This window comes from Ochlerotatus camptorhynchus, unplaced genomic scaffold (assembly GCF_037179485.1).
Source record: "Ochlerotatus camptorhynchus isolate MF236.1 unplaced genomic scaffold, CSIRO-AGI_Acam_v1.1 ptg000434l, whole genome shotgun sequence".
Classification (NCBI taxonomy): Eukaryota; Metazoa; Arthropoda; class Insecta; order Diptera; family Culicidae; genus Ochlerotatus; species Ochlerotatus camptorhynchus.
The window spans coordinates 6690091-6712645 of record NW_027040920.1 but is presented as its reverse complement, the minus strand read 5'-3'; the positions used below and the strand labels follow the sequence as shown (position 1 = coordinate 6712645).

The 22555-nt window shown below is 42.7% G+C and overlaps 1 protein-coding gene across 1 annotated transcript; it reads right to left on the bottom strand.

Moving 5' to 3' along the window:
- Positions 1-1501: 1501 nt before the first annotated feature.
- On the bottom strand, positions 1502-19777 carry LOC135711569 (protein lin-54 homolog). The gene is made up of 6 exons (XM_065234442.1): positions 19357-19777; positions 18844-18995; positions 17729-18780; positions 17165-17659; positions 2451-2596; positions 1502-2127 (listed from the first exon to the last, which is right to left on the bottom strand). The coding sequence occupies exons 1-6, from the start codon at positions 19364-19366 to the stop codon at positions 1613-1615; spliced, it is 2370 nt and encodes a 789-aa protein (XP_065090514.1). The 5' UTR covers positions 19367-19777; the 3' UTR covers positions 1502-1612.
- Positions 19778-22555: the final 2778 nt, after the last annotated feature.

The window sequence follows — 22555 nt, the reverse complement described above, 5'->3', positions numbered from 1 at the left end:
ATGCTTTCGCTATTTGGGCAGGAATAGCTCATCATATAACATGTCAAAACATCATGTCGACATTAATTAATTAATTTAGCTTTATTTAGGAGGCTTTCAGCCTTAGGCTGGTTCGCCTCCGAGATATCATGTCGACATGATGTTTTAACATGCAGGGTTGTGTCGAGCTATTTGAAATAAAATCCACGCCAGAACGAATCTGATAAGCAAATCCGCGCTAAATGCGTACCAGAACACATATGATAAGCAAAGCAGCGATACAACAAATACAATCCAAATCAGCGGAAATAGCAAAAATCGCGAAGTCTTCAGTGTTGCAGCAACCCTGGACATGCTAGTACCAACAATCAATACGAAACTAACGATTTTAAATTGGCTCACCACTTTAGTAGCCTATTGGTCCCAAGCAAAAGATTAACGTACCCTATTCTAGTTGAAATTCTATTACTACACTATGTTTGTTTTGATTCGCTATGAAAGTTTGACAGATAACATCAGGGGTGTGTGGATTCATGCAGAACATGCAGGGGTGAGTGAAATAGCTTGGGACTGCTTGGGACCGTTGTTCTGGTACTGAGTGAGCCAAAAATAATAATGATTTTCTTCGGGACCCAGTAGTCTTAGAGTTACCTCTATGCTAGTACCAAAGATAAATACTAAGATGAAACTGTCGGAAGAAAAACTTTCAATTTTAGTGTCCTCTTTCACGGTCCCTTTCATCCAATTAGACAACAAAAGTGCGATGAATAGAATAATAAATAAATAAATAAATAGCTGCCCTATTAAACGAGGAATTACACCACTTTGTGCCTGCTCTTAAGTATTTGAGATAATCATCAACGACGCTTTATTTACCAGCTGTGAAGGGAGTGATGGATAACCAACAGGAATTTCTTTCCGATTTAGCTTTCCCGTCGCAATCATTATCATTCTTTATTATTGTTTTACAGAGCAATGAGGTTAGCATAAATTTTAATTCATTATTATCCGTCCATTTACATTTATATATTTCTCTTAGTATTTTTAATTACTACTAGCAAACATTGTAAAACTTAGAATTGCCATTTTTGTACAATATTTTACACTTTACTTCACTATTCGTCAATCGATTTTAGTTGTGTTTTTTTTCCCGAACAAGTAGATATTTGTTATTCATTCAGTCGCTAAAAACGATCTAATTTGGTAAATTTAACTGAAGAAAAATATTTGATGATTTTTTATTATTTTTTAAAGTACAGCCATGCCACTTTGCAGGAAAAGGGCTCTATCGACTAGGCTTAATTGAAAGAATCATACCTACAAATAAATGAAAACAAAAACCAAAAAGAAATCATAAGCAAGAAGAGAGAATGAAATAAATATTACATTTGAATAAACTCCATCATTCGTTAAATATTTATTGCTAATACATAATGTTCTAGACCAAATTTTGGTTAAATAACAACCAGTTATATTTCGTGTGCCATTCACGATGGCACCGATATGTAACTACTTCCTAATTTGTGTGTATGTAATCCTATTATCAGTACCGTACAGGAGCAATAAGCGTCTCCACAATCTTGCATAAAGGTGTGCAATAAACTTTTGTCCCACAATCGAGCAGGTACAGCTTTTAGCTGTCCGATTTACTGGAGAATTCGATAATCTCCACTAGGCAGCGACCAAATTCTTCGAGAATCATTCGTTCGGCGGTTCGGATGTTGCAACCACGCTTCTGACATTCGTCCGCTTGCGCAATCATGCACTGCACCGTTGCTTCGATAACGTCCGGAGTCATAAAATTGTACGGCTGCTTCGACGGCGGTAATTGTGTGAGATCGGGTTCTGCCGGAAGGGCTCGCTTCATTCCGGCAACTGCTGCTACGGTTGCTGATGTGGTTGCCGCTGCCACTGCTGCGGGTTCTCCAATGGCGGCCACCACGGTGGTACCACTTGAGCCACCTAAACTCGTATCGGTGCGACTGACTTCCGCCATACTGTCGTCACCTGATAGATGCTCCGAATCAGCACCTTCTCCTCCACCTGGTCCAGTAGCGTCTGTGCTGCCACCCACACCCAAGGAACCGACACTAGCCAGAGAAGTAGCGTACTCGAACTCTTTTGCGTATTGCTCGGTGTTGCGACAACCTGGGGCCGAACGCGATAAGCGTCAAACGAGAAAATAAAAATGAAAAATAAAACCGTTTAGTTAGAGCGAGCGAAAATGCGCCTGGCCGGGGGATTTTGTTGTGTTTGCTTGTTTTCGTCGTTTGTATGTTCTCACTCTCTGCTTGGCTAGGCGCCGCAGCAGCCAGTAGAAATGTAGTACGTATGGTAGGTAAGTCAGTCGGTGGATAGATAGATAGATAGATAGATAGAAACGGCCAACACACACACAGGCGATTGTGGTGTGATTTCATTCCATCTTATCTAATGTAATGAGAACGAGAAATGCAGTTGCATTCACTCACCTATGCACTTGCAGTTGGCCGAGCAGGCAATTTTCGCCTCGTAGCACTCGCAGTAGTTCTTCAGACAGCCGGACCGTTTACAGTTGCAACCCTTGGTGTGCTGGCGGAGCGCGTCCTCGTCGGCACTGACAGCACCGATTTTTGGTCTGTGGAAACAATGAGATTTTGTATTCAAGAGTATGGTAGTTGGAAGTGCTTTGCAGAAAAAAAAATATAAGGCACTAATCACGTGGACAAACAAATCGATGACTGATTGAATGGCAAATGATGGGCTACTTTGATACATTTTTTTTTCTCTCAACAGTGTGTTTGAGGTTAAGGTTAATTAACCTGTCACCTTGGACATTATTCCATATGCCTTGCATATGGAAAGTGGGATTTTTTTTTCGTCCGTTTTTTTTTTCTCAAGCATGGGATATGGCATGATTTTTTTTCAATTCAAGTTCTAATTATTAATTTATTCTTCTGAGATATATTTGAAAATATTTATCATCAAATATTTCTAAATATTAGCGATAATATTGTATGTGTTTTGGATATTTAATTTGACTCTTCAAAAATGCCGAATCGCTAATAAAAGTGCGGTTTTACGTTGTATTGTACGTCCTGATGTATTCTGTGTACTTATTCCTTATGAACCAACGTATAAGATAAGTACGTCGAACAAACCAAACGATTTAACGTAAAAGCATAGAGAAACAGACATAACACATGGCATACCTGCCACTGAAAAAAACCGTCGCTAAAACACTATCATGGGTAGCTCGCTCAACAGATGGCAGTAGTGTTTAAACGTCAAACGCCAAGGAAGTTTACTATGAGTGCCTACACTGCCAACTACAACAACTCAGCGACTGAATTCAATTGACTCAGAGCATTTTCTTTCCACACAAAATTTACTCATATGTGAAAAAAAAAACTGCAATTACATCGCACTCTAAACTATAAAAAAAAATAAACAGCGAAATTACAGGGCTGGTAGCGATCAATGCTATCAAAAATAGTGATACGTGTGAAAGTCAAAAACCAGGTTGAAGAAATAAGTGATCTTATAGTTGTAAAAAAGTGACTAAAAGAGACCTAAGGGAAGAAAATTAGTCGTTCTGATGGCATACCAAATAAATGTTTGATGTTTTAGACTTAGGGGAAATGTTGGCTTCGGCAATACCTTAACCTATTATCGTCAGGGGGCTCAATTTTGGCATGTGGATACATTGTGTTGCAGAGCATCTATTGGCCAAATTTGAGTGTTCTAGGACCTTGTTTGACGATAATAGGTTAAGGTATTGCCAAAGCAAACATTTCCCCTATTTAATTAGATTCTCATAAACACTTAAATATGTACGACAGGAACCATTAAAGCGAAAGATTCAATAGAAAGTTTATGACTAAACCACAGACAAACCGACATGAAATTTAAACTTAACTCTTGATCGAGAATCCATAACTGCCGATTCAAATGTGCAGCGATCCCATCTGTCAAAACCATAGAAATGTTACTACCATGAATTTAATTGAACTGTTCTAAAAATGTTTAAGCTCCCGTGAACTCTGGACTTTTCTCAAAAACTCAATAATTTTCTTAACATCTCTAAAGTTCTCTGAAAATCTGGGAACTTCTTCAAATTTCCCGCTAATTTATTGAAACTAATGGAACTAAACTATCCTGAAATTCCCTTTGTTTTTGGAGCTTTACTAAACTAATTTGAGATGCTCCCGAAATGTCCATAAAAGTTCCTGAAGTTCTCGGATCTTCCCTTAAGTTCCATAGACTTTTATGAAGTTCTCGAAATGTTTCTGAAGATCTCTGTACTTCTGTGAAGTTTTCGAAGTATTTCTGAAATTTCAGGAACTTCATTAGGCTTCCGCAGCGAAAGAATTAATATAGTTCTATGTTTTTCACTGAAGTTCTCAAGATTTGTCTGAAGTTCAAATTATCGAAACTAATTCATAACTTCTTTAATAGTCTAGAATTTCCTGATGTTTTTAAAACTGCCCAAAATATTTCTCAATTTCCCTTGCAATTTCCTTAAAATTCTCTAGACTGCTCTGCCTTAGTATTTTTTTTAAAGAACCCACCATTTTACTGGAATTGATTTAATTGCCTTCAAGTTCTAAATTTTTTATTAAGTTTTATAAGGTTAATAAACGCTCTCGGAACTTTGCCTTAAATCACTAATTTTCCCTGCAAGTAGTTTTCTATGCTTACCTTAATTTCTCTAAATTGATCAAACGTTCCGGTAGATTTTCTGATATATATTTATAATTCCCTGATAAGCTTCTAAAGTTTTCGGATCAATCATAGAATTCTCGGAATATCCCATAATTATAAGAAACTCATTGTAAGTCGCTGCATATTTCCTTAAGTTAATGTGATATTTCTGATGTAGATAGATGTAGATGATGTAGATACTCGGAACTTCTTTGAATATAATGAAACAATCTAAAAATATCTAAATTTCTTAGAAGTTCTGTGGAATTACTTGAAAATATCGGTGCTAAAAGGTCTCGCCTCTTTTTTAATTAATGGAACAATGTTTGATGTTCTCTAATCAACTTAGCTAAATTTTCGAATTTTCGTTAGATCTTGAAATTTCCATGATATAACACCCTTGAAATACTCTCACATTTTCCGAATGTTCATATAACTTTTATTACGTTCCAGAAATTTTCTCTGAGCGAACCGAAGTTTCCGGAAATTCCGGTTTCTGAAATTTCCTTGAAATTTTTTGAACTGCCCTTTAATTATCTGATCTGTTTTGATGTTCTCGGAGCTTCCCTTTTGACTTAAAAAAAAAATGATCTTTATTTCTTGTATTTGTTTGGTTTACATGTATAGATTATCAAGTGACACAGATGCGTCTTTTCAACTTTAGTGCATTTGAAATTTTAATTATTATTTACAGTTCCTAGTCCTATCAAGCCTGTTTTAGAGTATGAGTGGGATTGGTTTGTTTTGAATTCGAAAAAGGAGACTACTTATAACTACTATTTACAACTACAATTAACCTGTAACTACTATATACACCTAACCTACTATATACAAATTCCTTATCAAAGCATGTTCAGATGTATTGCATTTCTGCATAAACCTAGTATTGATGTCATCAATTTTGGAACATTCGCCTCTTGGTGGAGATCTGAAATTCTTGTGTCAAAGAGACGATCAAGGATCATCCTAAGCACTCTGTTCTACAGACACCTAACCAAGGCGGAACACTTGACTACGGTTTTCTCCACATGCGAGCGGAATATGAGCTTTTCGTCAAACAACATCCCGAGATAGGTTACTTCGGCGGACCATTCAACCCTTGTGCCATCCATATTTACAGTACAAGATGGAGCCGGTTTTAGTTTGGGCGATTGCCGATGGAGGAACATGATTGTTTGTGTTTTGGAGGCATTGATTTTGATTTTCCACGTGGTGGCATAATCAGCAAAGGCGTCAAGGCATCGTTCGAGCTTGTTTGTTATTTCGCGAGGCATCCTACCCTTGACGGTTATTGCGGTATCATCTGCAAACAGGAAAAACACGCAACCGTCTCCGAGGGGAGGAATGTCAGAAGTGTAGATGCCCAACAGACTTCCTTGCGGAACACCTGCTGGGATGGAGAACGTGTTTGAAAGGCAGCCATTCAACGATACCCTGAACGACCTTTGCTGAAGGTAGTTACGGGTGATTTTAACAAGATGCAAAGGAAAGTTGAAGTTACAAAGCTTGTATACAAGCCCATTATGCCAGACATTGTCAAACAATGCCATGGCTGTGGACTTGGATACTAGCTGATGATTTGTGGAGTGCTCCTTCCTTATCCCGAACTGTTCCTGTAGGAGAATGTTGTGTTCCTCGACAAACTTAAGCAAACTATTGAGAATAAGTTTCTCTAACAATTTGCTCAGCGCTGAAAGGAGGCTGATTGGCCTGTAGCTTGAAGCTAGCGTTGGGTCCTTCTCGGGTTTGCGGATAGGTATGATTTTCGCTGTCTTCCAGATACTTGGAACGTAGTGTAATTCCAAGCATCTGTTGAAGACAGCAGCCAGCAGAGAGTGAACCTTCATGCTGAGATTTTTCAACACTAGGTTGAATATTCCGTCGAACCCGGGGGCCTTCATGTTTTTGGTGCATTTCAGCGCTGAGCAAATCTGTTCCACTGCGATTCTATCCTCCGGAGGGATGACACAAGCGGAGGAATCAAGGTTGAGTACGCATTGCTCAACCTGAACTTCATTTGCTTTCTCCTGAGAGATGATTATGAACCGATCGTCATCATATTCATTTTTATTCATTGGAATGGGTTTGGGGTGCGTCTTTAGGACCTTGGCAACTTTCCAGAACGGTCTGGAGCGGTCATCCAGATTCTGAACGAGCCGCCCGAAACTTTCGTTTCGGACTGAGACCATTCCGGAAGCAATTTCCTTGTTCAGATCGGCTATTTCACGTTTCCACGCTAGATCTCCGGTTCTCTGGAACTGGCGTCTACGAACATTACTCAGTCGAATCAAGAGTTGGGTGTGGGAATCAATGGCAATAAACTTACTTCTCACAGGAACTCGTCGGACGCACACCTCGTCAGCCATGGTTATGGCTTGGTGGAGTCCCTCCAACGCTCGGTCGATGTCCTCCACGGCGTCAAGCGGCGGGTTGTCGATGATGTGCCTGTCTACCACGCATCCAAACTGGGCCCAGTTTACGCGATGGTAGTCCTTGCACAGGCTTGGAGCAGGGGCTACGTTGTAGTTTAGTTCAGCCACCACCGGTTGATGGAAGCCGGTATTTGTCAGAAACAGGTCTAGCGTCGATGTGTTGCCTCCCGGTGAGATGAATGTTGGCTCGTCCGAGAACCAAACGGAGTACAGCCCATGCTGCGAATGGTCGAACAGCAGACGACCGAGACGACCGTTCTGGTTCTGCTGGTAGTTCCGCCAGGCCTCATGGCGAGTATTCAGATCTCCTCCAACAACGAAGCGAGAACCGTTATGGGTGATGGTGGACAGGTCTTTCTTGAATTTAGCCGCTAGTCCGCTGCTGGTGGCACACTGTCGAGGGCAGTAGACGGCGATGAACTAGACGTATCCAGTCGACGTTCCACCTCCACACCAAGGGCCTCGATGATAGAGGTGCGGATATGGGACAGACTGCGGTATTTTATCCCTTTCCTGACGATGATCGCAACACCTCCCCCCCCCCCCCTGGAAACTGGTACGATCAAGCCGAATGATGTTTTGGTCCGGCAACCAGCAACTGTCGCCGGACTTGAGGTGGGTCTCGGTGAGGAGGCCCACGTCGACGGTATGCTTGCGGTGGAAGGCCGCAAGCTCGGTGGTTTTTGCTCTTAAGGAGCAAGCGTTCCACGTGACTATGCAATAGTGGTTTAGACGCCATAATGCATAGCCAGTTTCACGATAGTTTCGAACTGTTCGTTCTTGTTGGTGCACTTGCGGAAAGCGCTGGTAACAGGGACGAACATGTTCCAACACTCGTCCACCGAGTACATACCTTCTATCGTTGGCGGTGTTCTCCAGAAGCCAGGGGAGTGGAATTTGTTCACCGGGCGTTGGTTGGGGGGAGCGGGTTGCACTCGCGGTTGCTGGTTGGTTCGAATAGGCGGAAAATCGCCTGGCCCGAAAGTCGGGGACTTTTTTTTTCTTACGTCCTGGTTGGTTAGAGGTCGATGTATCCTTTCGGATACGCTTGAACTCCTCGCGTTTGGGGCGCTGTCTGTCAGCTTGTACCGGTCTTTAATTTCAGCTTCGATCACCTTCGTTTCGAAATTTGGTAAGCCTCGGATGACTGAGGAATTCTTAAGAAAAGCCAAAGCTTTGTTGTAGTCCGCTTTGGTGTGGAGGATGATCTTCGTGCCAATCCCGCACAGCTTGTACTCGACAGTGACGCCGAGGATTGCCATCTATTGAGCCAGCTTGTCGAGTGATACTGACTTCACCACCAGAGGTGGGAGTTTCACTTTCGGTCCGTTCTGGCCGCCCGTGGCCATGTTTTCAACGGACCCGCCGAAATCACCGACGTCACTACCGTTGATTGCTGTGGCGTCATCCTGGGGACCACTGTTCTTTGGGGGTATGGACACTTCCACGGTCGGATGTGTCTCTCTTCGTCTTTTTGCCGCCTGGTTCGAGCCTGTCTTCTTCTTCCACTTCGACATCACACGCGATGCACCGAAACGACCGAAAACGAGAACAAACGCGTAGCACTACTAAATATCACTGGCACTGAGCGAGCGAATCAAACAACCGACTGTACTGTACAACGGTTTGATGGATAGTGTAACTGAGCTTCCCTAAAACTCTCAACTCTAATAAGGATCTCGGTTCTGCTTTAAAATAAAGGGAATTCTTGTAAACACCTTTAAACTTCTCTGGAATTCTCTGGATTTCTGTGAAGTTCCTGAAATATTTCTGAAGTTTTCATAAATTTTCTGAAGGTACTCTGTACTGAATCTTTCGGAACATCTTATGGGTTCTCGATTTTATTTCAGCACCTCATGGAACTATCCTGATTTTGTCTAAACGCACGCTTATAGATTTTTAAACCAATTCAATAGTCTGGGCTTAAGTTTCGGGGACTTCCCCTTAAGATCTCTGGAATTCCCCAAAAATCTCTAGATCTAGCTTTTCTGAGATCAATAGAACTTCATTAAAGTTTTTTCACATTTTTGTTAGTACGAAACGTCAAGACATTAAAAATGTTGTGATCTTAGACTTACTAAAATGAAGTAAGGGAACATGCATAAATGACGTAGCATTTGAGGGGGGAGGTGGGGGTTTCAGAATTTGTGACCGGCCATGTATTGGATATAGCCAAATACGCTACGAGGGGGGAGGAGGGGTCTACAATTGATCAAAAATATGCTACGTCATTTATAGATGCTCCCTAAGTGTTCAACTGCAACCAAACCATGAAAATTAATGTGATGAGATCTAATTTGTTCTAGAAAAATCAGTTTTTTTTTTTATTATTGTTAAGGACAGCTGTTAGTCAGTTCTATTCCCGACGAGAGAGCCTCCAGGTCACCCACCGTGGACACCCCGGAATAGACCGAATGAAGTCACTTACAAGAAGTTTCGTTTACTGGCCCAACATCGACGACGATGTTGAAACGTTTGTGCGCCAGTGTCGCCCCTGTGCTATTGCAGCAAAATCGCCCCGTAAGACTACCCTTGAATCGTGACCGATACCAACGAAACCGTGGGAGAGGATCCACATCGACTACGTAGGTCCAGTTGATGGTTATCACTACCTTGTCGTGGTCGACGCCTATTCGAAGTGGCCGGAAATCTTCAGATCCCGCAGTACAACTACTACAGCGACATTGGAAATTCTGCAAGAAACTTTCACAACGTACGGCACCCACACACTCTCGTTTCGGATTCAAGCAATTATGTGAAGAAAATGGGATCCACCACCTGACGACGGCCCCTTACCACCCACAATCGAATGGGCAAGCTGAACGCTTTGTCGACACCCTTAAGAGAGGACTGTAGAAACTCACTGAAGGGGAAACCATGGTAACATTCCAGCATCTCCAGACGTTCCTCTCAGTTTTCCGGTCAATTCCAAATAGAAGCGCTCCGGATGGTAAGACATCTACCCATCTATTTTTAGAAAGGCCAATACGAACAACGCTGGACCGTTTGAAGAAAACTATGGTCAAATTGAGAAGGAAGCGCTCGCGTTGGTATATGCTGTCACCCGTTTTCACAAGATGATATTCGGACGAAAATCCATGCTGCAGACCGACCACAAACCGTTCCTTAAAATTTTCGGCAGCAAGAACGGCATTCCCGTTTACACCGCCAATCGTCTTCAGCGTTGGGCGCTAACGATGCTGCTGTATGATTTCGACATCCAGTAGTCCCACTTGATGAGCTGTCACAGCAAACCAGACGAGGAATACGTGATTGCTGCTCTCCAAACGGAATCTGACGTGAAGGCAATTCTCGCAGACTCAATATCCAGCTTGCCGGTCACATTCGATATGTTCTCCAAGGAAACGCAAGACGACTGGTCCTACAAGAGGTAATCAACTATATCCGCAATGGCTGGCCAAACACTGTAAGCGAGCTGTCCATCGTCGCAACACAATCGATTGGATTCCAGGACAGGTAATCGAGCGCAAGGGCAAAGTGAACTACACTGTTTTGCTCGAACATGGACGCTTGATTCGAGCACACATCAACCAGCTAAAACAACGATATCCGGATGAAAATGATGCCGATCAATCTCCAAATCCACGCAATCAACTTCCCTTGGCCTTGCTAGCTGACGAGTTCCACCTACAAGCTCCGAAACCGTTGGTCCCAGCAGTGCTGATAGAAGAACTGATATCGAAGGAACCTGGAAGCCAGAAGCAATCGTTTAATTCCATCTCAGTAGTCCTGCTTATTTGACTTTTCATGTTTTCTGTTCCATTATCAAACTGTCCTTCAAATAAACCACACGTTAATTGGAAGAGCTCTGCTTTCACTCATAAAAGGTTATGGGCACCTCTACGATTTCAGCACTGGAGCTTCAGAATCAAGATGTTCCTGGATTCTGTGGGAATACTGAACACTTTAACTGAAGAAGCACCGGCAGTAGCAGCTGAAAAGGTGAAATTTGAAGAGACAGACCGGAAGGCCAAGTCATATATTGTCAGCTTCCTGGCGAATGAATGTCTGGCGATCGTCTGCGAGAAGAAGACGGCCAAGGACATGTGGAAGGCGCTCGAGAACACCTTTGCGAAGCGGTCAATTAGCACTCAAAACCTGGTGAGAAAGCAGTTGAATCGTCTGAAGTTGAGAGATGGTGATTCGATGAGAGCGCACTTGCTGGTGTTCGAAGTCTTGATCCGGCAGCTGAAAACCGCTGGGGCGAAGGTCGAGGAAGCTGATTTGGTCATTTCGCTGTTCCAGACTTTACCGGTTGCGGCCTTGGAAAACATTCCTGAGGAAGAGTTGAGTTTGGAGATCGTGAAGCAACGCTTATTGGCGGAAGAGCTGAAAAGAACCGAACGTCACGAAGACTCAGGTGAGATCAAGGCTGCGGCATTTTCTGGAGAGAAGAAACGCAAGTCTACGAAGTTCCAAGGCAAGTGTCACAACTGTGGAAAACGTGGCCATTTGAAGAAGGACTGTCGGCAGAAAAGCGGTGAAGCTAATTCGGCAGATCAACGGAATGCAGTAAGTCGCAAGATTGAAAAGGCACCAAGTGGAAAGGTGGTATTCAAGCTCGATTCGGGTTCAAGCGACCACCTAGAGAATGATTTGGCAGTATTCTCGGAAATTCGCAAGATGAAGCAACCCATGGTGATTCAAGTCGCGAAGGACGGAGGAACACTGGTATCAAAAACGGTTGGAACCATCGTCGGAAGCAGTAACAAGAACACGTCGTTGAACATGAAGGATGTTCTCTGTGTCCCCGAGCTTCGCAACAACCTGATGTCCGTTAAAAAGTTGGTAAAGGCAGGCGTTGTGGTAATTTTCTGCGGTTCCGTTGCGGTTCTCAAGAAAAACAACGAAGTCATTGCTACTGCGAACTTGAGAGGTAACCTGTACGAGATCGAGGTAGACATTCCAGTGTCTTCGGCAAATATGTGTCAAACTGAAGCGACCAATTTGTGGTACCAAAGGCTTGAACACCTGAGTCAACAGGGAATGAAAGTGATCATAAGTAACAATCTTGTGGATGGTGCTGAGCAGACAAGCTGGCGTTCTGAGATGCGTGCGTGCAAGGGAAACAATGTCGTGAACCATTCAACGGCACACGCCCGAGGGCAACAAGGCCGTTGGAAAGAATTCATTCGGACGTATGCGGACCAATCGAACCTACTGAGTGGGATGGTTCGAAATATTTTGTTTCCTTCATTGACGACCATACCCATTTTGCAATGCTATTCCTGATGAAGAGGAAATCGGAGGTGTTTGATCGATTCCGCGACTACGAAGCAATAGTATCGGCGCCATTCAACATGAAGATCTCGAAACTAACAATAGATTAAGGCAGTGAGTATCTTTCTAACAACCAAAAGCGTTTTTACTCACAGAAAGGTATCCAAATCGAACCAACCGTTGCTTACAACGGCGTTGCGGAGAGGTTCAACCGAACCATTGTTGAGAAGTTCCGCACGATGTTAATCGATTCTCAAGTCCCGAAAAAGATGTGGTCAGAAGCTGTCATTACTGCCGTGTACCTGGTGAACAGAAGTCCTACTGTAGCCCTGCCGAGAAGTATGACACCAACTGAATACTGGTACGGTCAGAAGCCAAGTCTTGAAAAACTTCGAATTTTCGGATGCAAGGCGTTCGCTTGGATTCCCAGCCAACATCGAAAGAAATTGGATGCCAAGAGTCATGAAACCGTCATGGTCGGATATGCACCAAACGGCTGCCGACTGTGGGACAAGAAGTCAAGAAGAATTATGATTGCTCGTGACGTGAAGTTTCATGAAACCTGCTTTCCCTACAAAGCTAATCCTGAAAATCAAGCAGATACACCACTCGTTGTAGTACCGTACGAGCAAGAGGGGGAAGTTGTTCGTGATTCAATGGAACCGTTACCTGAAGAGAGGCCGATGTCACGTGAGAATACTCCGATTGCTGATGATGCAGACGTTTTGGAGGCGGCGAACGGGAGCGCAAGCTCCCCGGTAAGTTGTTAAATTTCTTCACCGGTTACAGAGCAACTTCTGCTGGCTCGTATTCCACAGATGCTCCTCAATGCTACAGTGACATCGAAGCCCGCTGCGATCGTATGAAATGGCTGGAGGCTGTTGATGACGAATTGCGATCCATGGAGGCGAACGATGTGTGGAAGATGACGCCCTGTCCACGTGGCGTGAAACCTCTCAAATCCAAGTGGATATTCCGTGTGAAGGAAGACGAAGATGGCCAGGCCACTCGATATAAAGCCCGACTAGTAGCGAAGGGCTACCTGCAGCGTTATGGAGTTGACTTCGAGGATACATATGCACCGGTGGCGAAGTTACCAACCATCCGGACTGTGCTAGCTGTAGGCGTCCACAACCAGTTCCATTTCCATCAGATGGACGTTAAAACTTCCTTCTTGCATGGAGATTTGAAGGAGGATATCTATATGGATATTCCTGAAGGCGTCCAGGCTCCAGAAAATATGAGCTGCATGTTGCTGAAATCATTGTATGGGTTGAAGCAATTTCCACGATGCTGGAATGAAAAATTCAACAGTGAACTAGTCAAGATGGGTTTCAAGCGGTCCCGCCAAGACTACTGCCTATACACACGATGCGAAGAAGGAGACGAGCTGTACGTTGTACTCTATGTGGACGATTTGCTAATCGTAGGGAGGAAATTGGAATCCATCGCACGTATGAAGGAGAAGCTTTCGACTGTTTTCAGCATGACTGACTGTGGAGAAGCACGCCACTTTCTGGGAATGAAGATAACGTACAATCGGCAAACAGGAGTTCTTCAACTTCCGCAAGAGGCGCACGTGGCAAGAGTCTTGGAGCGTTTTGGACTGACTGAATGCAATCCAGCTAAGTCACCAATGGAAAACGGACTGCAATTGCAACGAGAGGGGACGTCAACTGAAGAACCCTACAGGGAGCTACTAGGCAGTTTAATGTATATTATGCTGTGCGTTCGGCCGGACATCTGTTTTCCAGTAGGGTATCTGGGGCGCTACCAGCAAAAAGCAACAGAAACACACTGGCAGTGCTTGAAGCGAATCGTTCGTTACCTGAAGGGAAGTGCCAATGCTGTATTGAAGTTCGAACGCAATGACGACCGTCCGCTCGTTGGATTTGCTGATGCTGACTGGGCGGCCGACAATGAAGATCGAAAATCAGTCACGGGATACGTCTTTAAGGTGTTTGGATCAACGGTATCATGGTGCAGCAAGAAGCAAACTACAGTTGCTATTTCGTCAAGTGAATCCGAGTATGTAGCTCTGAGCGCCGCTACTGCAGAATCCCTGTGATTATCTGGAGTACTTGAAGATATGAAGGCCAAGGATCCGAAAACACCTGTCACCATATTCGAGGACAGCAGAGGCTGTATTTTTTTCCTTTGGTTTGTTTTTTCCGTCGATCTTGTTTTCCGTGCTGAGCACCAAGGCTACCGACGTGCCAGGAAGGCAGCTCCCCCACACCTGGACCCTACCTATCGACCAATCAACTCATGAACCGGGGACCAACGGCTTTACTTCCCATCCGAAGGAAGGCGTGATCAGAGATGTTATGCCTCAGAACATCCCAACGGCGCCGACTGGGATTGAACCCAGGCCTGCTGGGGTGAGAGGTAATCACGCTTACCACTACACCACCGGTGCCGTTAGAGGCTGTATTTGATTGGCGAATAACTTGGAGACGAAACGAAGCAAACACATTGATGTTAAACACCATTTCATCAGGGATCATATTGCCGAAGGACGCATCCAAGTGGAATCTATTGGTACTCGCGGACAATTAGCTGACATATTCACCAAGCCATTGGACTCTGGACGCTTTCAAGAACTATAGTATACGGATGAGTCTAGGGCTACACGATTGAGAGGGGATGATATCGAAGGAACTTGGAAGCCAGAAGCAATCGTTTAATTCCATCTCAGTAGTCCTGCTTATTTGACTTTTCATTTTTTTCTGTTCCATTATCAAACTGTCCTTCAAATAAACCACACGTTAATTGGAAGAGCTCTGCTTTCACTTATAAAAAAAAAAACAAATTCCAGACTAATTCATGATGATGACGAGCCCGATGATGTAATGACGGATGACGAATCTGTTGTTCCTGCTAACAGTGTGAATATTCAAGAACCAGTTCAACAGCGTGAAGAAAGAACCCGTAGACTTCCAGCTTGGCTGGCACCCTACGATCTCTTTTGAAAAAAGGGAGACGTACCATCGGCGTACACATCAGAAGAATATGTTGCCTGGTAGGCCATGATTTGCAGCCATGGTACGAAAGTAACAAACTGAAAATATTTTGGAGTTTAGATCCAACCACCGAAGAGACAAAGTCGAATTATAATTAGCTCTTAAGGTGATACTCTAAGGAAGCCGTGAAACTTTAAAGGCACAAATGTCAGCTTCCACAAAACATACAAATTTGAAATTGCTACTCCTTGTTTGCTGTGCTACTACAAACAGAGGGTAGCAATTTCAAATTTGTATGTTTTGAGGAAGCTGACATTTCTAGATAGAGCTGGAATTAGGGCCTAACAGCTTTTGTAAACAATGACTTCTATCAATGATTTCTAGAAATTCAAGGCTCGCTTACGCAACAACATCCTCATCGGGTAGAAGACTTCCCCTACCGGATGGTTATGTTGGTTTGCGTGGCCGTTCCTTGACTTCCTAGAAAACATCGAGAGAAGTCATTGTTTACAAAAGCTGTTACGCCCTAATTTCAGCTCTATCTAGATTTGTGCCTTTGAAGTTTCACGCTAAGCCTTCCTTAGAGTATCACCTTAAACCTAAAACTAGTTTCCTTCTGTTCGAGAACACAACATTAAGATGCTTAACAACCCCCCTTTTTTACTGTAAATTTCTCAAATACCATGAATTTCGTTGTGATTTTATGGTCATGGACAAAAATGTCCAATGTTTTGACAGTAAATAATATGGTTACAATGACAATGAAAATCATTGTATTTTTATTGGATTTTTTTTTACGGTATAGCTCTAGTATCAAATAAATATTTCCAAGCTTCTGATAAGTATTCTTAAGTATTTTTAAGTATTTACAATTTTGGAATTTTTGAATCGTAGTCAAAAAAAAGGCTAAAATATGACAATAACTTAAGGGATATGTTGAAGACACTACGACCGGACCTCCTATTAGTTCTACAACAATTAGCGGTAGTAAGGAGTTGAGAATAATGGATACACACACACACGGTTACTGATAAAATGAACAATGATGAATGCGAAAACTGAATTCATAATTCCTTCTTTTAAATATGAGCAGTTCTTTCGAGTTATTCTATACATTTTGATGATCAAAGAGTTAAGTTAAGTTCTCTTTCAAGACTTCTTCTTCTTTCTTTCTGTTCCAGATGCACTTCCATAGTTATTAATTGAGAGTTTTCGAAGCCTGTACCATTTTTGCATTAACATAATTGTGTGGAAAGTACAGTCATACTCTATGCCCAGGAAAGTCGAGAAATTTTACAACCCGAAAAAAAAATCCTAAACCGGACTGGGAATCGAACCCAACTACCTTCAGCCTTTACCGATTCAGCTAAGGTAGGCCTCACACTTCAGGTTGGTCAAGTATTTTTCTAAAGATCACCAACTCTTTAAAAAAAAAAATTGCACCTCTCAGACACTTTCCCAAGATTACGAATATTGAAAATATGTACAAATTCGGTATCCATTTTCTCAAGTCCTGCATCCCAATTTTAAGTTTGGAAGCTGATCATTTTCAATTTTCCTATGCTCAGATTTTTTTTTCGCTTTCACGACATGGGTACTATCGCCGAGCAGCAAAAAAAAACGGCTAAATCACACAATACCAACTTTTTCTCCTCTGAATAAATTATTCTTCATCGTTCGCTACGTCCACTATCGTATTGATCGATCGTATTCGAGTAAACAACATAGCAAATATTTAGAAAAAAAAATCATATCGGTTTCTCAGGAAGTGATTGGAGAACAAACTTTCAAACAACTTCACAGTCAGTTCGCCGAAGCGATCTTCGCTCTGCAAAAACGTAAAGCAAATCACAAAAAGCCACTCACTTGAATGCACTCGGATTCCGTTCCAGCGTAGCCCGAATGGCCTTCTGCCGTTCCTCCTCATTATCCAGATTGTTGTAACAGTCTCGGCAGTTGCAGTTGTAGCAAAATTCCCCATTCGCAAAGCAATCGCAGTACAACTTCAGACACTGCGACTTGGTGCAATTACACGGCCGCTTCTTGTAGGCCTCGTCGGGAAAAATGGTCCCCACGGCGGGACCTTTCCGTGTTTCATCTTCGGACCCACTGACGGATTCACGTTTCACCGAAATGATCGACGGGGCACTGCTGGCAAGTGTTGCTTTCTGCTGACCCAAAGCGGATGACGATGATGGAACCATGACTATTTTCGTTTTGGTACCACCGGTCATTACAGTGGTTCCGGCCAGTTGACTCAGCTGTGATGCTGTCAGGCTGCTGGCCGGTTCGGACGATTTACCATCTTCCTTTCGAACTACCGCTATGTAACGGGTCGATTCCGGGTCACGCCGAACGATACTAGAAACGAAGAATGAAAAACATCATTCAGATTGGAATGTTGGGTTTGGCACAAAGACGTAAACTTACCCAGCTTGACTACTTCCAGCAGAGATGACTTTTCGCACGACGGTTTGCGAACCGGATGCCATCACTCGGCTGACCGGTTGGCCAGAAGCAGTGCGCACAGCCGCTACATTGCCATTGCTTACGACGTAGGTTTTGTTGTTCTGCACGATTATTTTCGAACCTGGCACTGCAGCACCAGTCTTATTCATTTGGACTTGAACCATTTTCTGACCGGAAGAAGTGGTTGTCGCACTTGACGAGCTAGAGCTCTGATTGAGAAAGCGTACGTATTGGATTCCTTTGCCGGGAATGTTTATTGCCTGAATTTGTCCGGATTGCTGCCCTGCCTGGATGGCACTCTGAGGCAGGAAGACCTTGTGGCTTTGCACAGCGGACTTGGCGATCGTCGAAACTCGTTGCACTTGCCCGGCCGTACCAGTGGCTCCAGGAGATTGTTTCAACCGTACCATGGAAGAATTGGTTGTGGTGCTGGGAAGGATCTTGACCGGAGATTTTACCGCTGAGATTCCTGTGGGCCGTGGCTTTGCCACTGCCACCACTTGTTTCGTTTTGTTATTGTTGAGCAGGCCCATCTGATGGGCTTCGGCGACGGTTAGAGTTTTGGTAGTGGTAGTACCCGAGGGTCCCATTTTCGTATGGATCACAACGTGGGTAGCAGGTCTAGCAACCGTTTTAGGTTTGTTCAGACTTACGGCTGTGGTAGCGGTTGTTGAGGTGGCTGTAGCAGGAACAACCCGTCGGATCATGGTTTGATTTTGACCCTTCGATTGCATAACTACACCGCCTTCGCTTTTTACTAAATGGTAGGAGGTTGTGGTACTGGCTGCAGTAGCCGTTTTAGCATTATTGAGCAGTTTTACTGGGGCCACAGTAGACGGCTGCTTCTGTATAAGAACAACCTTACCAGCCGCATTGGTAGCACGAATTAGATTCGTTGGCCTAGGCGCAATTTTCTGCACCATCGGGGCCACTGGTTTGTTGTTGACCACACGTTTGACCGTTATGTTTGGACTGGTAATCATCGTTTTCGGGATTGCGTCTTCAAAACATTCCTGGAAAGGTTGACAATTTAGTTGAACCGTACTTTTGGTCGACAGGTATATTTTGAAACTTACCTCCGTTTTCACATAAACTGTATCCTCTTCAAATTCGTCTTCGCCAGCTGAATACTCTACAAGGTCATCTGAACCAACGAGCATACCCTCGTCCAGGGAATCGATACCAAGCTCCTCCATTGCGGCTTGATCGTCAAATATGTAGTCCTCATCTGCAAAAATATATTCCTCAATTATTCCAGAATATGTAAATTTGAGCAATATTTATGTTTAGAGAGCGCAACATAAAAAGTGCTGAAGAATAGCACGCACACAAGCACAGATCCCGAAGTCTCCAGCATTACTAATGATAAGGAAAGGACAACAGTGTAGGTACCTGAATATCAACAACAATCTACATTTTCGCTTTATTTATAAAATGCTAAAGCACGAATTACTCCACCCGCGATAGAATCTTCTGTGTCCAACCGCCCATATTGCCACATTTCAAATGGAAGTCGCACATCACATTATTCACGTCAATAAAAATCGTTTTCAAATTAAACTGCCATGACAGCATTGGTAGTTACTCACCAACTTCCATTTTTCGATCCTTTCAAGCCCTCACAAACGATCAAAATTTACTACAAAATAAACCGTTTAGACTACTGGTCAAGGGTGTGCCAGCTGGTCCTTCTGTTCGCGGATTCTTCCAACTGCACCGTTCCTCGCGGACAGCAACAACAAAAACACCCTTGCTGCTGCTTCGTTCGGCTTCTGGGGGTCGCGGGCTCGAGCTCACATTCGCCACTGCTGCTGCCGCCGCCGTCGCCGCGAATCCAACTGGAAATCTGTCAGCTCGAAGTCGTTTTTTGACCGATTTTTTCCTCGCTCCCAAACCGACGCCGTCTTCCAATTCTCGCGAACTTTTTCACTTTGCATCCAATCCACTCGCTGAATGTAACACTTTATACTTAAATTAAATCAGGTTCAGCCGCTATTTCGGTGAAAAATCAAACTAGCAAATAAAAATTTCAAACTCAAATTTATATTTTCTTCGTTTTGCTGCGCTTTTGGCTCCTATTTTCTTATTGGCAGAGCTGACAGCCAATGTTGCCAACCGAAGACGGGGAGCGTCCGCGTTTGCGGCGAAGGGGCGTCGTCGTCAGACGTTAGGAGACGCATGTGGTAAACCCCGGTGGTGATTTCGATTCTGAGAGGAGATGAGGCAAAATGTTGCAAGTCCGTATCTGAAAATGTCGGGAGCACATCTTGGACGCCAGAATTGCACGCCCGTCGAATGTAACTCAGAAACTGAGCCAAGTTGGCTCACTTTCATTCGTTTTTCCTAGAAATATTCAGAGGGACAGATAGGCGGAGAAAACAAAATACAATTCGGCAGCAGAAATTTGTTCCTAAATTATCTTGCAACCCTTGCTAGAAGCTAGCATTTCAAATTACTTTAATTTTTGATTCGATTTACGTGCAAAATAATAATTGATTGCATCGCAATATTTTGCACATTTATTGGTGCCATTCATTAACCAACGAAGATCAATCACGGATAGAAATCTCCTTATACCTTTTGGCAAATTTCTATTGCTGATTATTCATAAAATGTATAAGTCAAGTAATAAGCAGACGCCTTACAAAAAGTTAATGAAGATCATGTGTCAAATGAAATGTATAAGCGGTCAAACATACCTTTTATGCATTCTTATAGGAGCTATGTGGTTTGTCTTATGGAATGTATAAGGCTGTTGTTTTGGCAAAAATGTATAAGTGAAACACATGGATAAAATAATTGATTTTCGTTTCGTGAATATTCTTCAATAGAGTTGGAATATTGTTTTTGGTTCCAAAAACTAGTTGAATTTGAGAAGCACACAAAACATAAAGGTGATTGAATTTCTTTTCGATTGCAATACTCTCAAATTTATTCTAGTAAGAATAAGAAATCCTCGGAAAAATTCTAATGGGAATGTTAGATTGGCTCAGATTTTGACAGTTCATTTGGCTCAAAACATTCGTCCATCTCTCCCTCTGAGTATTTCTAGTTTTTGGAACCAAAAACAATGTTCTAACTCTATTGATTGATCGTTGGTTAATGAATGGCAACAAGAAATGTGCAAAATATTGCGATGCAATCAATTTTTATTTTGCACGTAAATCGAATCAAAAATAAAAGTCATTTGAAATACTAGCTTCTAGCAAAGGTTGCAAGATAATTTAGGAACAAATCCCTGCTGCCGAATTGTGTTTTGTTTTCCCGCCTATCTCTCCCTCTGAGTATTTCTATTCGCTATGAAAGTTTGACAGATAGAATGAAGGGTTCGTGGATTTTCCTATGTTTCGAGGGGTGCATCGATTAGCTTGGGACCGAAGATAGTACCAGAGCTGAGCCAAAAAGTTGAACTCGTTTTTTCGGGACCTTCCGGTCTTAGAGTTACCTTTATGCTAATACCACCGACAAACCGACATGAATGACCATACAAAGTATCATCAAATTTCTGAACAAAGCACAAAACTGACATCTGCCACCGTGTTCGCGAAAAATGTGTATCCTAGCCACGAACACACATACAAAATGTATGAGTTGGTTCGTGTCTAATCTATTCTGGGCAAATTATTTTTATCTAGATAACAAATTTCTATGGTTTTGACAGATGGGATCGCTGCACATTTGAATTCGCCGTTATGGATTCTTGATCAAGAGTTAAGTTTAGTTTCATGTCGGTTTGTCGGTGGTGGCTGATGGCACAAGCTTCTAAGAAAATTCTATTTCAGCGAATCACATTATTTTAATTGATTTCTTCGCCAATTAGTCGTCAGTCACTCAGGCTTGCTTCCACTCACTTGCTATAAAAAAAATGTTATACGGAATCAGGGTTGCTTCCACTCACTTTCTATAAAAAAAATGATTTTCTGAATTTTGAAATCATTAGACGTTATAATGATAATTAAATTATCATTATAACGTGTACTTGTTAGCTACAAGAAGATGTTGAAAGGCAATTATCTGACACATTAAACCTGTCAATTTCGCTTCCAGAGTGTTACAATCAGCGATTTTATGATTCGTGAGCGTTCACTCAGAGTGAGCGCTCGCGAGTCGTAAAATCGCTGATTGTGACTATCTCAAAGCGAATTTGACAGGTTTTATGTGTCAAACACTTGCCTTTCAACTTTTTCTTGTATCTAACAAGTACAAAATATCATAATAACAACTAATGAATTCAAAATTCAGAAAATCACTTTTTTATAGCAAGTGAGTGGAAGCAAGCCTGTACGGAATTATGAAATCATTAGATATTATAATGATAGTTATTAGCTGTAAGTCACAAGATAAGGTTGTAAACTAGGTGTTTGACACATAAAACCTGTCATTATTGCTTTCAGTGCGTCACAATCAGCGATTTTACGATTCGTGAGCGCTCACTCTGAGTGAACGCTCACGAGTCATAAATTCGCTGATTGTGACGCACTGAAAGCGAAATGGACAGGTTTTATGTGTCAAATACATACCTTCCAACCTCTTCTTGTTTCTGACAAGTACAAACTTTCATAATAGCATCCAATGATTTCATAATTCCGGAAAACATTTTTTTATAGCGAAGTGAGTGGAAGTAACCCTGCTGTCACTTCGTTTGTGCTAATACCAACCGGTGGAAACTAACGATTTTAAATTGGCTCACTACTTGACTAGCCTATCCAGCATTTTACGAGTGCTCATGGCCGCCACAATCTGGTTGAGTTTCTGGTAGGGAACATTTGACTTGATTTTTGGGTTGTG

Excerpts from the sequence above, each read along its gene's own strand:
- LOC135711569 (XM_065234442.1), bottom strand. Across the intron at positions 18,781-18,843 it reads CAGTTTATGTGAAAACGGAG|GAATGTTTTGAAGACGCAAT; the intron begins GTAAGTTTCAAA and ends CAACCTTTCCAG. Across the intron at positions 17,660-17,728 it reads GCTGGAAGTAGTCAAGCTGG|TATCGTTCGGCGTGACCCGG; the intron begins GTAAGTTTACGT and ends CTTCGTTTCTAG.